We start from the raw sequence: 15,719 nt of genomic DNA, 5'->3' as shown, positions 1-15,719 counted from the left end.
AGGGTTCTGTCAGGCCAAGGAGAGTGCACAGAGATTTGGGATCTGTGGGTGCTGGCAGGGAGAGATTAGACACAGGGAAACACCTGCAGGAGGAAAATCTCCAGGAAGCAGAGAGAAGATCAGGGAAGGAGAGTAAACAAAAGCCCAGCAATCCTGTGGCAGAGAGAATTTAGAGATGTCCATAGGAGCCCCTGCAGTGCAGTCCCTCCCTCTGAACAAGCCCCCTCTTTCCTGTCCCCCCAGCACAGCTTCTGCCCTCAGGGCCGGGCTCCCAGGTCTGAAGCCCCTCCTGTGCAGGCAGAGCTCCAGCCCCTCCATGTCCTTCCTAAATTGGGGGCTCAAAAATGGACACAGCAGTTGAGATGAAGCTCAACCAGTGCCATGCACAGGGGAAGAATCCCTGCCCTGGTCCTGCTGGCCACACTGTTCCTGATCCAGGCCAGGAGCCTTTGGCCTCCTTGGCCACCTGGGCTCACTGATGGCTCATGCCCAGCCTGCTGTCCATCAGTGCCCCAGGTCCCTTTCTGCCTGCCTGCTGTCCAGCCACTCTGTCCCCAGCCTGGAGCACTGCAGGGGTTGTTGTGGCCAAAGTGCAGGACCCAGCACTTGAACTTGTTAAACCTCACCTTGTTGGGTTTGGCCCCTGGATCCAGCCTGTCCAGGTCCCTGTGCAGAGCCCTCCTACCCTGCAGCACATCAACACTCCCAGCCAGCTTGGTGTCACCACAGTTCCATGGGGCCCTAGAGTGTCACAATGGTCTCCATGATTCCATGAGGCCTCCCATCCATCCATCTTTGGATTACACTGGACTCATACTGGGAGTATCTGAGAGTGACTGGCAACATACCTTGCACATCATCCCCCATACTGGGGGTGACTGGGAGCAACTGGGAGCACGCTGGGGGCAAATGGCATCATACTGGGACTGACTGGGTTCATCTAGCCAGAGGCAACTGGGACCATCCTGGGAGTGCTGGCATGTGACAAGGATCATCCTGGAGCTTACTAGGCTCATATTGGTGTTGAAAGGGAGTAACTGGGATCACTGAACACCACAGGTTCCTTTCCCACTCACTGAAGAAGGAGCTTCGCAGTATCCATGTGTGAGGTGACCTTCACCTGAACCAGACGCTGTTAGGAGAAAAAGCTGCCTGTGCTGGAAACTCCCACACAACAAGTCAATGCCAAGAGAGCATTTTTCTTTCACAACTTCCCTCTGTGAGCCACAGTCCTTTTGGATCACACAGCAGGCAAGAGATCAGCACAAAATATTAGGCTGTGTCCAGTTTTTGGCTGCACCAGCAAATGGAGGGAGTGCCAGGGTCCGCTGCCACAGACTCTCCTCTTGAGGAACAGAACCCCCCCAGGCTCCATTCCAAATGCTGTGCACACCCTGCTGGCTAGAAACAACCCCTTTTTTTAAGAAGCTGTTGACAGGAGCTCTCCCAAACAAATGGTATCTTAATGGCAATTTTCTTTCAAAATCACATCTGTTCCAAAGGAAGAACAGAAAGCCCACAGCAATCCCGAAGGCACATATGGTGCACCTGGGGAAATCCTCGACATAGGGGCTGAGTGGGTTAAAAAATACCCATAAGAAGCCCCAGTGTCCAGAGTGTAAAGTGCAGCAACCACTTGCTGGATCATTTTGGCCATGCTGCACACGTCTGCAGACTGTCTGTCCCCCTGCCAGGACAGAAGGACACCCGTCAGGGGCTGGGCTGGGCTGGCTGCTGAGAATGCCTCAGGCAGGAGGATCCTCAGGCAATGAGCAGGCACCCAGAGCCGCTCTGACACCGAGGCCTCTGTGCCCCACAGCAACGGGAACACCACAAGGACACGGCAACGTTCCTGTGACATCACAGCAGCAGCTCACCCAAAAACCTCCTGGAAGGTTCTCCTGGGTCACGAAGGAGCACAAAGGATCCTCAGAGGGCACAACCTATTGCTTAAAGGATCCAAGAGGAACTCAGAAAATGCAGCAAATCAGGACACCCCACAACCCAGCCTGAACACTGAGAAGCAACAAAGATGTGACCAAAGAAAATGAAACACAACTTTTGTTCACCGATGCTTCTGACTAAAACCAGCAAGGCTTGTTCCCTCTGGGATCTTTGTTCTAGTTCTAACAACAAAAAAGATTCTCTACTGCAAATGTACAGAAAGCAGGAACTGGGGGAAAAGAAGGCTGAGAGTGCCAAAGCCTTGTGTGACTTCTTGGACATCCTGTGGCTGAGGGTGTCCAAGGCAATGGACTCACAAGCGGGGTCCCTGCCCTCCCGACTGACAGCTGCCATCTCTCCTTCAGCCCCACACGTGTCTCAACCAACCTCCTGTCAAGGGCCTCCATCCACACATTCCATCACCAGCCAGAGATGCTCATCAACGAGGTCACCCAGCATCCCTGAGGCCACAGCAGGGAGTGCTCCTGGCATCTGGTAGAGCACTGTGGCTTTCCTGGGATCCTTCTGGTGTCTGTGGCTGAGAGGAGTGGGGTGGATGGAACCAGGATGGGTCACAGATCAGCAGCCCCACTGCAAGCAGTGCTTTCTCCTGCTGTGTGGGGACCATGTGTTGACTGATATTGGGGACTGCTCTGGCTTTGGCTCCTGCAGAGCACACAGTGGGTCAGACACTGGGCTGAGGGAAGGGGTGCCATGGAAACCCAACACAAGCATTTCTCTTTGGGGAGGGGGTTCTGCAGGGCGAAAGGAGAAGAAGAGTCTTTCCTGTCTCCTGAGATTCCCTCTCCTCCTTCAGCAGCTATACCGCAATCCATCAGTACCAGGGTTGATAGGATCACTTCCATGCCATGGAACACAAGGCACTCAAAACTGAACCCTGCCAGAGCCCAGCCCTGCCTGCCCATTTGGAGGGTGTCGGGGAATGGAATCCAGTTGGAGTTGACCCTCAATGATACTTTGCCACTTGTGGGTTTCTCACAGCCTTAGAAGGGGTTTGAGATCTCTGTCCTCAGCACCTGCTCACCCTTCAAGTGCACACACGTGCCTGGGGGCAATTCAGGTTCCCTGGACTGGTGGCTGCTTCCCTTTGAAACAGGAGCTGTTGCCTTTTCTGGTATGCTTAACTCCCTTCTAACTATTAGAAAGTGGGTGAGTAAAGGAAACGACCCTGGAAAAAGGGGACGAGAACTTTGGGAAAAATGAAACATATCTGAATTACAAATGAAATTTCTTTCATTTATTTATATATTACTAATCTGTTACTATAGATAAAAGCATATTACTGAGCAGGGTGCTGGGATTTGGGTCTTTATTTCTTGTTATTGTATTTCTTAATATTTAATAGTATACCTATTCATTTTTAGACTTTTAAATCTTCGACATTAATAAGAATGGCAGGATGTCACTCACTGGGAAAATTCCCTTGCTTTTCCCACCAGGATTAAACTGTACACTTGACTCCCAGTTGCCAGTGCATTCTAAAGATGGAAAATCCTGTTAATGCTGGGTTTGGTGTGGTGTGGAGCTGGGGAAGGGTCTCATCCCCTCCCAGAGGTGCCCCAAGCCCGCTCTGCTGCCACGTCTGCACTCACAGCCCCTCACGGCTGCCCTGCCCTGGGGACATGGTGGGACCCCCTCCTGCCAGGGCTGAGGCTCCTCATGGTCCCTCACAGCCCCTCACAGCTCCATGGAACTTCTCATGGCCCTGTAGAACCTCTCATAGCCCCTCACAGCCCTTCATTTCCCCTCACAGCCCCTCACAGCCCCAGGCGCGGGGCTCCTCCCAAAGGAGAAGGGGTCGGGCCCTGCTTGTTCTCCTTTTATTTCCGTCCCTTCACAGCGCCGAGTAAAGAAAGGCTGAATGGAGCCTTTCCCCAGCGTTTCCCTCGGGGTTCATTGCGGGCTGAAGCTCTGTGCTGGCGCTGGCCCGAGCACCACCATCCCTGCAGCCCCCAAGGCCTTTGCTGTCCCCCCGTGTCCATTCCCTGTCCCCGAGTCCCGCCCGGCTCTGGCAGCAGCAGCAGCCGCAGCGCAGCGGGCGCCGGCCCGGCCCGGCCGGGGCTCCCGGCCAGGAGCAGCAGCAGCGCCGGCCCTTCCCACCTGCTCCTGCCTCGGCTTCCCAGGGCTTTTTCCAGGGCAATTCTGGACTACAGCAACAATCCCCCACAAACAGCCCTCAGGCTTCCTCAGGGCCCGCCTCTGCTGCCCTGAGCCAGCCCTCAGAGGAAGAAAGGATCGGGTTCCAGCGCTGTTTTCAGCTCTGTTTTTCTCACCCTGAGGTGACAGCAGGAGGCTGTTGGTGCCATGGCCTTGGACATTGTAGATCTCGGCTGCTCTTGCCCCTCTTCTGCTTGCCACCTGAATTTTAGCAGTACAACTGCAATTGCCTCTTTCAGTCAGTGCTGCCCAGAGTCCTCTTGTGATGGGGAACTCAGGATTTTTGTTTCAGGCATCATGATCAGTAGAGATCAGAATGCTCCCAAGGCCCTGAGCACTAAGTCAAGGGGAATGAAAGCCACACAGCTGACATTTGCAGTGCTCAAGCACAGCCCTGTTGCTGCTGCTGCTGAAATAGAATCAACTGACAGAGGCCATCACACAAATTGCCTCTGCAGTGGCAAATATAATGAAAAAATACACCAGGAGAAAGAAAAAACAGTACTTGTCGCTTCATTGCTTCTTCTCCTGAGCAACAGCAGAAAGTGGAGATGCCCAGAGGTATTTCCAGCTGCTGCTGATCCCAGTTGGAGCCCAGCCTGCTGCCCAGTCCCAGTGGGAACCTGAGCCCAGCCCGGGCAGCTCCCGCAGTGTCGGGAGCTCAGCGCACGCGGGGCAGGCCCAGAGCCCCGGGCACGGCCGCCCATTGCGGGGCAGCGGCACAGACGGAATGTCCTGGGGCCCAAACCTCCTGCTCCTCACACACAGCTCCCATCGTCCTCCCCCTCCTCCTCTCCTGGCATGGCACAAATTCCAGCTCCGAGGAGGCTTCCCAAGAGAGGCCTCAGGCTCCTGTTTCAGCCTGAGTGTCCCTGCAGAGGAACAGGGCAGCTTTCAGGCACTTCCACAAGCTCCAGGTTCTCATTTCCTGGAAATTCTGCCATGCAAACAGGCTTGATAAAAAGGACAAAAGCAAAGGGAATGAATTGGGAATTATTAGGGAAAAAATGAGCCTTCTAAACAGACAAACTTCACCAAGTCATTCCCTGCATTTGTCCTTTTCACATTCTTTCTCTCATCTACTAAGAGGTCCAGCTTATCATGTTCCTGTGCTTGTCAGCAACTGATTGTGCTCTTGATTTCTACCAGTGCAGGAGATGTAGAATCCTCTCAACTGAACACACAAACTCCCTCTGTCAGCCCATTTTCATGTTCCAGATCACTTTCAAGGTGTCCATGGCGCTATTGGAATGATGAGCTCTCCACTGCTGGCTGCAGGCTCTGGAGATTCTTTCTCCACATTCAACCAGGCTTGTATTCCCTAACAATTCCTGGCAGCTCATCATGTTTCCTTAGGGTAGAAGAGTAACAATGAAAACCGTATCAATGGCACAACTCCCCAGTCCACAAAGAAAAGCAATAACAAGTTGTCAAGTTCTTCAAATATTTGTCCTGCTTTGCTGCAAGAGTTGTGCTGCACACACAGTGTGGGAAGCCAAGAGAAGCTGCAGCTGGGGGCACATCTTGTGACAGGAGCTGCACCTCGTTCTTCAGGACAGGTTTTTGGAAAGGACAGGACTGTGGAGAAGATTCTCGGAAAACTGAAACAGCTTTTTTAAGAAATGAAAATAAAACCAAAAGAAATGACCAGTATGTTTTTCTCAATTTTTCTCTATTTAGTTTTATGTTTCCCTTTTCCATCGTGCACTGTTTCTCCATCCCATTCATTCCAAATGGATCTCACCTCTAAGATCTGAGACTTGACAAGTTTTAGACACTGTAAAATACCATGAGCTACACCCAGTTTGCCTTCCCCTGTTCTTCTTGGAAAGCAATGCTGGAGACACAAGTGCAGTGCTTGGGTCAGGTACAAATTCTGCATTCAGGGAATGTGCTCAGACAGTGTTTGATGCTCAGCAGGGACAAGGCACAGCAGCAGCCAAGGGCATTGCTGTGCCCCTGTGCAGGAATCAAGACTCTGGCTCTTGGCTCAACACGGCAAAGTTCCCGTGTTTGGCCAGGCTCAGGGGCTGCCCGGGGAGCGCGGGGCTCGGGGCAGGGCCGAGCGGGCAACGGACAAACGGCCCCGGGGACAAACGGCCCCGGTGCTTCAGTTGCAGCGGCAGCAGCGGCAGCAGCAGCGGCGGCGGAGGCCGCAGCAGCGGAAAAACAAAGCAGCTTAAATAACTACTTCATCGCCCCTCTGTATCTTCTCCCTCTCCCGCTGTTCCACCCTCTCCCCCGCGGTCCCTCACCCACTCCCAATCTCCCTTTCTCTGTGTTCTCCTCCTCTACCAGTTTCCCTCTCCCCTTGCCCGCCCGGGACATGTCCCCGGCCCGCTCCTGGCCACGGCCCCGGCGCCGGCCCCGGCCCCGACCGCGGCCCCGGGCGTCCTGTCCCGCTCTCGCCACCGCCCGGCTCCAGCCGAGCTGGCGCTGGCGCTTCTGGGCGGGCCTCAGTGCCTGGGGCTGGGGCGGTATCATCGCCCTTTGGCTCCGCCTGCTTCGAGCCCTGCCCCGGCCCTGGTCCCGGCCCTTGCCCCGGCTCCTCCCGGGGCCCGCGGAGGACACAGGCGGTGCAGCCGTTGCCGCCGCCTCCGCTGCGGCTTCCCCGGCCCGAGCTCCGCCGCTCGGCAGCGCGGCCGCTGGCCCCGAGCCGCCGCTGTCGCGTTGCAAGGAGCGGACGCCTGCGGATGCTCGGCCCGGGGTGGTCGGGGAGCGCTCGGGGGCCGTTCCTGGCCCCGGGCCGAGCGCTGACCGCCGCGTCTCTTCCCCAGGGAAGGCGCAGGAGGCCCTGCAGCAGCGCTACAGGATCGGCACGCTGCTGGGGCGCGGCGGATTCGGCAGGGTTTTCTTGGCCACTCGGCTCTCGGATGGCGCCCCGGTGAGCAGAGGGGCCAGCGGCGGGCGGAGGAGGAGGAGGGGGCAGAGAAGGCGAAGGGGGCGGAGGAGTAGGATGGGGCTGGACACGGTAGGCGGCGAGCTGAATCCGCTGCTCCCTTTGGCTTGCAGGTGGCCATCAAAAAGGTGCCACGGAACCGCATCCGGCGCTGGGGCGAGCTGGTGAGTGAGCGGGGCCAGCGGCAGAAGCCGGGGCGTGCCGGGCGGGGATGAGCCGGGGCCCGGCAGGGTGGGAGCCGCCGGGAGCCCTGCGGGGAGAGCGGGCGTGGGGGGAGCGGGGCGTGCAGAGCATCCCGGGCTGGCTGAGGGCTCCCCGAGCCCTGGCACGGGCTCAGCCCCACTGACGGCACCGTGCTCCTCCCGCAGCCCGACGGCTCCAGCGCACCATTGGAGATAGTGCTGCTGGACAAGGTGTCCACAGGCTTCTCCGGTGTGGTGCAACTGCTGGAATGGTTTGAGCTCCCCAAGCACATCGTAATGGTGCTGGAGCGCCCAGAGCGATGTGAGGACCTGCGGCGCTACATTCGGGCACGGATATTCCTGTCCGAGGAAGAGGCGCGGGAGCTTTTCCGGCAGGTTCTGGAGGCCGTGCGGCACTGCACCAGCTGCAGGGTCCTTCACAGAGACATCAAACCAGAGAACATCCTGGTAGACCTGGACACCGGCGAGGCAAAATTGATTGACTTTGGCTGTGGCACCTACCTGCAGGACACAGCCTACACACAATTTGCAGGTGAGCCCACCCAGGGGTAGGCTCCCAGTCCCGGCATCTCCTGGCCCAACATCTCATGGCCCACCCAGGGTGTGGCAGCAGGGATTCTCCCAGGACTGGGGCTGGGGCTGGGGCAGCCAGCCTGACAAAATCCCCTGTGGGTGGGGATAGCAGAGAGGGGGAGCCAGGACCTGTGCACCAGCTGGTTTGGTGTGCAGGTGAGAATGGGCTTGGACTGCTCTTCTTCCCTGCTTTGCCTTGGTTCATAATATTTTTTGGGCAATGCCAGCAGGGAGGATGTGGGTATGGTTTTTCCCCAGCACTGTGAGTGGGTTTTTCCTTTGTGTGTCATGGTCAGGCCTTGCCAGGGTTTCTGCTGCCGTCTTCCAGCACCAGTGCCTTCTTTTCAAACCCTGGGTTTGTACACAAGTCCCAGGTGCTGGCGAGAGGGCAGCAGGTCACCCCATGTGCCACTGGGGTAGCCCCACATGCCCAGAGATGCTGGGGTCGGGCTCTGGGAGCAGCAGCATCCCCCTGATGAGCCCCATCCATATTCCACAGGAACACGATCATACAGACCCCCGGAATGGACCAACTTCGGATGGTACCATGGCGAGGCAGCAACCGTCTGGACCCTGGGCATCCTGCTGCATGAGATGGTCTGCGGGAAGCACCCTTTCAGGAGGGGCTGGAACATCAGCTGGGGCCATCTCCTGCTGCCACAACAGCTCTCCCAAGGTGGATCCTCATCTCTGGGCACGGGGGGAACACCAGTGTTGGGAGACAGCAGCGGGCTCGTGAGCATCCCGCTCTGGCAGCTGCTGAGGAGGTGGCACATGTCCTGCTCTCCTGCTCTCCTCCAAAACAAAGAATTGATGGGAAAGTTTAGGCCCAGCTCTGGGCACATCCAGCATGGCCTGGGCAGGGGTATAGTGGGGCAAAGCAGACAGGAGCCTTCTCCAACTGACCAGTGGTTTGTGGTTTCTCTCCCCAGATTGCCAAGATCTGATCAGGCGGTGTTTATCCCTGCACTACTTGGACAGGCCCTCATTAGAAGACCTGTTCTGTGATCCCTGGATGCAGGATATTCATCAGCCCTAGAAGAAGGGAGAGAGCCACAGGCACAGTGATGCAGGGACCTGGTAAGTTACAGCTCCACACATACCCTGGCAATCAGAAGCAAAGAAACCCAGACTTCTTTGTCCTGCCTGTGTCACTGCACAGGGCTCATCGAGTGGGAACACGCAGCCCTTGTGCTGGAGCTGAGCTGCTCTGCCCAGCACTGCTGGCCGCCATCTGAGCTGGTTTTGCTTGTCCTGGTTCAGTGACAGCCAGGCCCTGGGCAGAACCCTGACAGCCTGGTGTCACCCCAGGGAAGAAGAAGCCCCTGGAGAAGCTGCACCAGGTGGGGCTGCTGCTGCTGCTGGGGACATGGAGGACAACAGCAAGGATGACAACCACTTCCTCCACCTGGCAAGCGGCAGCTGGCGATGATGGACTTTGATTCTGGCACCTTCTTCAAAGCCAGGCTCCACAGAGAATTTTCAGGTAAGTCCAGACCCAGGGGGATGCTCCCAGATTTGTGCAATGGCTGGGAACCAAAGGTTTCCCTTTTGCTGGGGTGGATGCAACTGATTCTTCAGTGGCTGCCCAGCTGGTTTTTGGCAGGGCTGGGGGTGTGGGCTGGGGTGGTTACGAAATGGGAGTGGGCTCCTGGTCCTGCCAACAGCCCCCACCACCCACCGTGCCCCAGGCTGGGGCTGGGGCAGCCAGCCCAACACAAACAAACCCCCATGGCAGGAGCACAGGTGGGACTCCAGAACCTGAGCACGGCTGCTTTGCTGTGCATGCAGGGAAGGGCTTGGGCTGCTCCACTCCCCTGCTTTGCATTGGGATCACCGTGATTTTGGGGGACAGTGCAGGGGGGAAGGGAGAAAGCATGGGCTTCCCTCACCCGTGGGTGGGTTTTTCCCTAGAATGTAGGGGTGGGGCCTTCCTCAAACTCCTGACAGACATAAGATTTCTTACCATTTTCTTCTTTCCCCTTTTGTCTGTAACCTATTTTCATTAATTTGTTGTTTGTTTTTCTAAAGGAAGCGTTCTTGGTGGGGTCCAGTCTGGATCGGGAAGTTCTTGGGACCAGCTGTGGTGTGGATGAGCCGTGCCCTTGGAGAAGGCTGAGGACATCGTTTGGGACCAGCTTTTCTTCTGGCAGCAGATGGTGTGAGGTGGGTCCTCATCTCCTTGGCATGGGTGGGACAAGAGCTTTTGGGAGATGGCAGCGGGCACAGGAGCATCCCGCTCTGGGCAGCTGCTGAGGGGCTGGATCTGCTGTGGCTGGCTGCAGGCTGGGCACATGTCCTGCCCTCCTGCTCTGCTCCCAAAGGCAGCAGTGATGGGCAGCTTTGGGCCCAGCTCTGAGCACGGCCAGCATGGCCTGGGCACCGTGGGTGGCTGGGACAAGGGGACAGGAGCCTTGAGCTGACGGGCGGTTTCTGGTTTCTCTCCTTGCAGCCGGGCTCTGCGGATGCTGAGGCTGCTCTGGGCTCTGCCAGGGCTCTGCTGGGCTCAGCACCGGGCTGGGATCAGCCAAAGAAGAAATGGTGTGACCTGCAGCAGTGACTTGAGCATTTTGGCAATGCAGCTCAAGTCTGCAGAGTGTCCACCTCCAAAGGAAAACGTGACACCCCGCAAAAATTAAACTTGTTCCGTAACTTCTGAAATGAAATCAATCTGGGATGACCCCAATTGTCATTTTTCAGCTTTCTCAAGCTGTAGATCAGCCCTTCTCTGAACAGTTCTCTCCCCCACCTGCCTTTTACTTCACAACTGTTCCCTCCTTTCCCCCAGTGAGTTCCCAGCCCATCACAGTCTCCATCACACTGCAGCCTTCCTTGATGCCCCTCACCACGAGGAAGGCCAGGCCCCAGGCTCAGGGACTCATCCTGTCACTGGCTGAAGAGCAGCAATGTCTGTCTGTGCCAGGGGCTCTTGGATGTCTCTGTATCCATGGACAGAAGGGTCTGTCTGTGCCAGGGGCTCTTGGATGTCTTTGTATCCATGGACAGAAGGTCTGTCCTTGGAAAGGTTTCCATAATATCTTTGTACCCATGAGTATGGAATGAACACAGAGGGTGAAAGTGTCAGTCACGTTGTTTACACACTCCTTCCTTTCCATACATGACACATCCATGCACACCCCCACGTATAGATATATTAAAAGGATAGGGATGGATAGAGATTTCCCACAGAGCTCTAAATTTGGCATGACTCACCTTGTAAGCCATGGGCAGGGGATTTTTTCCCAGCTCTGTGTGAGTAGGTGTCCATGAACTGAAGGGAACAGCATTTAGAAGCAGTTTCAGGATTTCTAGGCAGGAAAGGGAGCTGATAACCATCCATATAACTCACCATATTTGTCGGGATGGGCTGCTGGCTCTTTAGGAATATGGCACAATGGAGACACGAGACTTGGGATAATCCCAGCTCTCTGTGGATCTGTGCAAAGGGTGGAGCAGCAGAAACACCTTGTGTCTTCTTTGGGGACACAAGGTCCAAGGAGCTGGGGTGGTGGCAGGGCATGACCTGGGCTGGTGGCAGGTGAAGTCCCATTTCATGACATCCCGGAGTGGCACAGGACAAAGCTCCAAGCACCCCCAGCCCCACTGAGGGAGTCCTTGGAGTGCTGCACATCCCATAGGAAAAGCTGCATTCACTCAGTCCATTGGGATTTATCACTTCCATTTGCAACGCTTTAGGTCCAAGTTTCAAACTGCAAAATTTTTACACTCAAAACACAGTCATGAAGAACATGTATTTCAATTTCCTATTCCTTTAACTGCAGTGTAAAATATCTTAAGATTGGAAAACATCCATAAAATCTGTAAAGGAAGGCAGCTAATGGATCCTTTCCACTAGCACGTGTACAAACTAAGTAACTAAAATCAAAGCTGAGTTCTCTTTTTCAAAGGATCAGTTACCTCTTTCTTACTCCAGAGTTATAGAAGATTTTTCGCTACACATTTGCGAGTAATTTTTATCTTTCATTTTTTTTTTTGTGTTTTTTTTGTTTTGTTTTGTGTTTTTGTTTTGTTTTGGGGTTTTTTTTTTTGTTTCTACAGAAAGCATCTCCTAGAAAAGGCATGTCCTTTGCTCCGGGTTCCCGTGTGGAGCAGCTCCCTTCCCGCTGGCTGAGCTGCTCAGGCAGAGCCCGGCAGCTCCCCGCCCTGCAGGGCTGAGGCTTTTCCCCGTTGCTGGGCACAGACTGATGGAGCAGCAGTGCTGAACACGGGCACACACAGAGGGACCAGAGCAGCTGCCTTTGTCCACCTGAAGCTCCAAGGCCAAAGTCTGAGCAGGCATGGCTGGAAGAGACTCGCAGGCTCCCTGTTGGCTCTGCTGCCCCACTTGTGCCCGGCCCAGCTCTGTGTGAGGCAGAGGGAGAACAAGGGGCAGCTCCCTCCCAGCCCCAGCCCAGGGACCCCTCCAGCCCCGGGCCTTGGGGCACTGTCAGCACCTGCTGCTCCAGCCACGGCTTCTGCTGGCACTGCCAGCAACAACCAAACTGGGGCTGGTCCCGAGGGAGCAGCAGCAGTGCCTGGATCTGATCCCTCAGTCTGGGGCAGCCCCCTGGGGGAACAGAGGACACAGCAAGAGGGACAAAACCAGGCAGGGTCAGAGACTGGCAAGAGCCAGAGCTGGGAGCAGGAGCAGCTGCTTCATTGCACTCTTGGAGAAAGCTCTTGGCTGGGTCAAAGCGCTGAAAGGTGTGAAAGGCGAGAGGAGGCCACACCAAACAATGCTCCTGTTTTCACACCCTGCTGTAATAAATAGAAATGATTTGTGCTAACTAAATTGTAACTATTTGGAAAGTTATTATTAGGAGGAATCAAGGGAATTGGTGTTACCAGGCAGATGTACCCCCCCTACAGATGTTACATGTTAGAATTGAGGTAGAGCATGTAGTTTTGAGATAAGAAATGTCCTAAGACAAAATCGACCTGGAGATGGATAAAGTTGGAATGACTTTAGGCATAAGGCCTGAAAATTATAAAAGATAAGACTAATTAGTGGAGCACAATGCTTGCTTACATAACACTAGGCTTAGTACACCCATGCAACCTGTGAGGTTACCCAGAGGACAATGAGGATGAGTGTAAGCCTTCAACCAAAAGACCACCAAAAGAAGACTGAAGACCCCCTAGCAACAAGTGAAGCATGCACCATGAAGGATAGTGATTTAAATTTAAAAATTGGAAGTAGGGGGAAACTTCTGGGAAACATGAATGAATATGCAGAAGCATCCAGTATATAAGTTTAGTTTGAATTGCTTTTTTTGTACGTGAGGTAGGGTGAGAAGCCCTCCTCATACTCCGGTCAGTTTTGCTTATGCTTTAATCATACTTAATTACTGACAAACTGTATATTATTATATATATATGCATATATATATGTATATATACACCTGAATATATTTACTAAATTGTACTCTTTTACTAAATTGTATTTCTTTTATACCAAAATTGTATTCAATGCACTAAATTCTATCCATTTTTTATTTATTATTAAATTACTATTACTTCAATAGACCTAGTTGTCAAAATTCTAATTTCATTTATAACACTAACAGAAATGAGCTACCAACAGAGCTTGTTTTGATCTACATCAAACTTTGATACAAGTCCCTCCTCCTGACAGCGACTCCTCTGCAGCTGCTCTGGGACATCTCCTGGGCCCAGCCCAGTAAGAGCAGATTTCACTGGAGCTGAGGTGCTCGAGGGGGCCCATTTCAATGCTCTGCTGAAGCCCAAGGACATTGTGTTTCCCCAAGGAGCAATGTTCCTTTCTGGCACTCGCTGGCCCATGAGGGACCTGATTCACTTGCTGCCCCTGGGTGAGTTACAGCCACAGCGAGAGGGAGGAGCCCACCCATGGCTGCTGCTGGGTCCAGACATGGGGTGAGATAAAACTGTTCTAAATGAAATTAGAATTTGGACAACTTGGTCTCTTGGGTTAATGACAGTTTAATTAAAAATGAATACAATTTAGTAAATTGAATAATAATTTGGTATAAAAGAATGCAATTTAGTAAAAGAATGCAATTTAATAAAAGAATACAATTTAATAAAAAAATGCAATTTATATATGTAATTTGCAAGTAATTCCATATGATTAAAGCATAAGGAAAACCGACTGGGGTACAGGGAGAGTTTCTCACCCCACCTGACGTACAAAACTGACCGGGGTACAGAGGGGGCTTCCCACCCTGCCTCACACAGAAAACAAAGCACTTTAAGCTGAACTTATACACTGTATGCTTCTACATATTCATTAATGTTTCTCATAAATCTCCTCCTATTTCCAATTTTTCTGACTTTACATCACTTTTCTTCACAGTGCATGCCTCACTTGTTAGGGGGTCTTCAGTCTTCTTTTGGGGGTCTTTTGGTGAAGGCTTCTCCTCTTCCTCATTGTCCTTTGGATAAACTTACAGGTTTGCATGTGCTTACTGAGCGTTGTGTTATGTAAGTCTACTAATTAGTCTGATATTCACTGATTTTCAGGCCCTATGCCTACAGTCATTCTAATTTTGTCCATCTCAAGGCCGTTTTCAACTTGGGACATCACTTATCTTCTAAACTACAGCCTGTACCTCAATTTTAACATGTAACATCTGCAAAGGTGCATTGTAGCACTGATCCTTTTGATTGCTTCTAAATAAGTTTCCAAATAGTTCCAATTTAGTTAGCACGACTCAATTCCATTTATTACAATGCTGAGCCAGAGCTTCAGCATCTCTCCCAAAATCCCAGAATCACAGAATGCCTTGGCTTGGAAGAGACCTTCATGTTCCTCTCATTCCACCCCCTGCCATGGCAGGGACATCTTCCACTATCCCAGGCTGCTCCAAGCCCCTTCCAACCTGGCCTTGGACACTTCCAGGGATCCAGGGCCAGCCACAGCTTCTCTGGGCAAGCTCTGATCTCTGCCCAGGTGAGCAGGGACAGGAGCCGAGGGAACGGCTGGAGCTGGGCCAGGGCTGGGCTGGGCTGGAGATCAGCAAAAGCTTCTTCCCCCACAGGGGGCTGGGGCACTGCCCAGGCTCCCCAGGGAATGGGCACGGCCCCGAGGCTGCCGCAGCTCCAGGAGCCTTTGGCCAGCGCTGCCAGGGATGCACAGGCTGCGATTGTTGGGGTGTCTGTGCAGGGCCGGGGGCTGGACTCGATGATCCCAATGGGTCCCAGATCCCAGCTCAGCCCCTTGTGCAACTCTCACCCTTTGGCTCAGCCTTTGTGTCCCCTGGAGGCGCTGGCAGAGCTGATGGGGTGGGGCAGGAGCGGGGCAGCCCCAGCGTTGCCCTGGCAGTGACACCACAGCCGGGGCAGCCCCAGCGTTGTCCTGGCAGTGACACCACAGCCGTGGCAGCCCCAGCATTGCCCTGGCAGTGACACAACAGCCGGGGCAGCCCCAGCGTTGCCCTGGCAGTGACACCACAGCAGTGACAGCCCCAGCGTTCCCCTGGCAGTGACACCACAGCTGGGGCAGCCCCAGCGTTGCCCTGGCAGTGACACCACAGCCGGGGCAGCCCCAGCGTTCCCCTGGCAGTGACACCACAGCCGGGGCAGCCCCAGCGTTCCCTCCCTGGAGACGCTCCAAGGGAAGCGGCCAGAGCCGTGTCCAGTCAGCGGAACTGAGCGGCCACTGAGCACCCCCGGCCTGGGCTGCTGTGGATTCCTCTGCACACAGCTCGGGGAAGGTCCCCTTGGCCACCCCGACAGTGCCACAGACAAGTGTCACACCCAGTTACAGAGCTCTGCCCAGAGCTGACAGGGGCAGTTAATTGAAAAAAACAATCAAGTACATTCCGGGAAGGTCTTTGTGCATCGAGCCTTTGCTGCAGCCAAGGAAAGCTCCTGGCTCAGGGTCACCTTTCCTGCTCAGCCAGAGCCCTGAGTGCCCCAGCAGCAGCAGCAGCAGCAGCAGC

The 15,719-nt window shown here is 54.2% G+C and overlaps 2 protein-coding genes across 2 annotated transcripts in view; both read left to right on the top strand.

The window, feature by feature from the left end:
* LOC131590981 (serine/threonine-protein kinase pim-1-like) overlaps window positions 1-9,089 on the top strand; it is a 28,095-nt gene extending 19,006 nt beyond the window's left edge. The window contains exons 2-7 of the mRNA XM_058861399.1: window positions 6,421-6,648; window positions 6,900-7,093; window positions 7,135-7,185; window positions 7,390-7,756; window positions 8,297-8,473; window positions 9,061-9,089. Of these exons, the coding sequence (XP_058717382.1) occupies window positions 6,421-6,648; window positions 6,900-7,093; window positions 7,135-7,185; window positions 7,390-7,756; window positions 8,297-8,473; window positions 9,061-9,089 (1,046 nt within the window). The remainder of the gene's footprint in view (window positions 1-6,420; window positions 6,649-6,899; window positions 7,094-7,134; window positions 7,186-7,389; window positions 7,757-8,296; window positions 8,474-9,060) is intronic.
* A 139-nt stretch (window positions 9,090-9,228) lies between these two features.
* Window positions 9,229-15,719, top strand: part of LOC131590980 (serine/threonine-protein kinase pim-1-like) — a 31,516-nt gene continuing 25,025 nt past the window's right edge. Inside the window, exon 1 of the mRNA XM_058861398.1 lies at window positions 9,229-9,283. Coding sequence (XP_058717381.1) covers window positions 9,229-9,283 — 55 coding nt within the window. The remainder of the gene's footprint in view (window positions 9,284-15,719) is intronic.

This window comes from Poecile atricapillus, chromosome 36 (genome assembly GCF_030490865.1).
Source record: "Poecile atricapillus isolate bPoeAtr1 chromosome 36, bPoeAtr1.hap1, whole genome shotgun sequence".
Taxonomy (NCBI): Eukaryota; Metazoa; Chordata; class Aves; order Passeriformes; family Paridae; genus Poecile; species Poecile atricapillus.
Note: the sequence above shows the minus strand (reverse complement) of the source record. Positions and strands in the feature narration are given on the sequence as shown.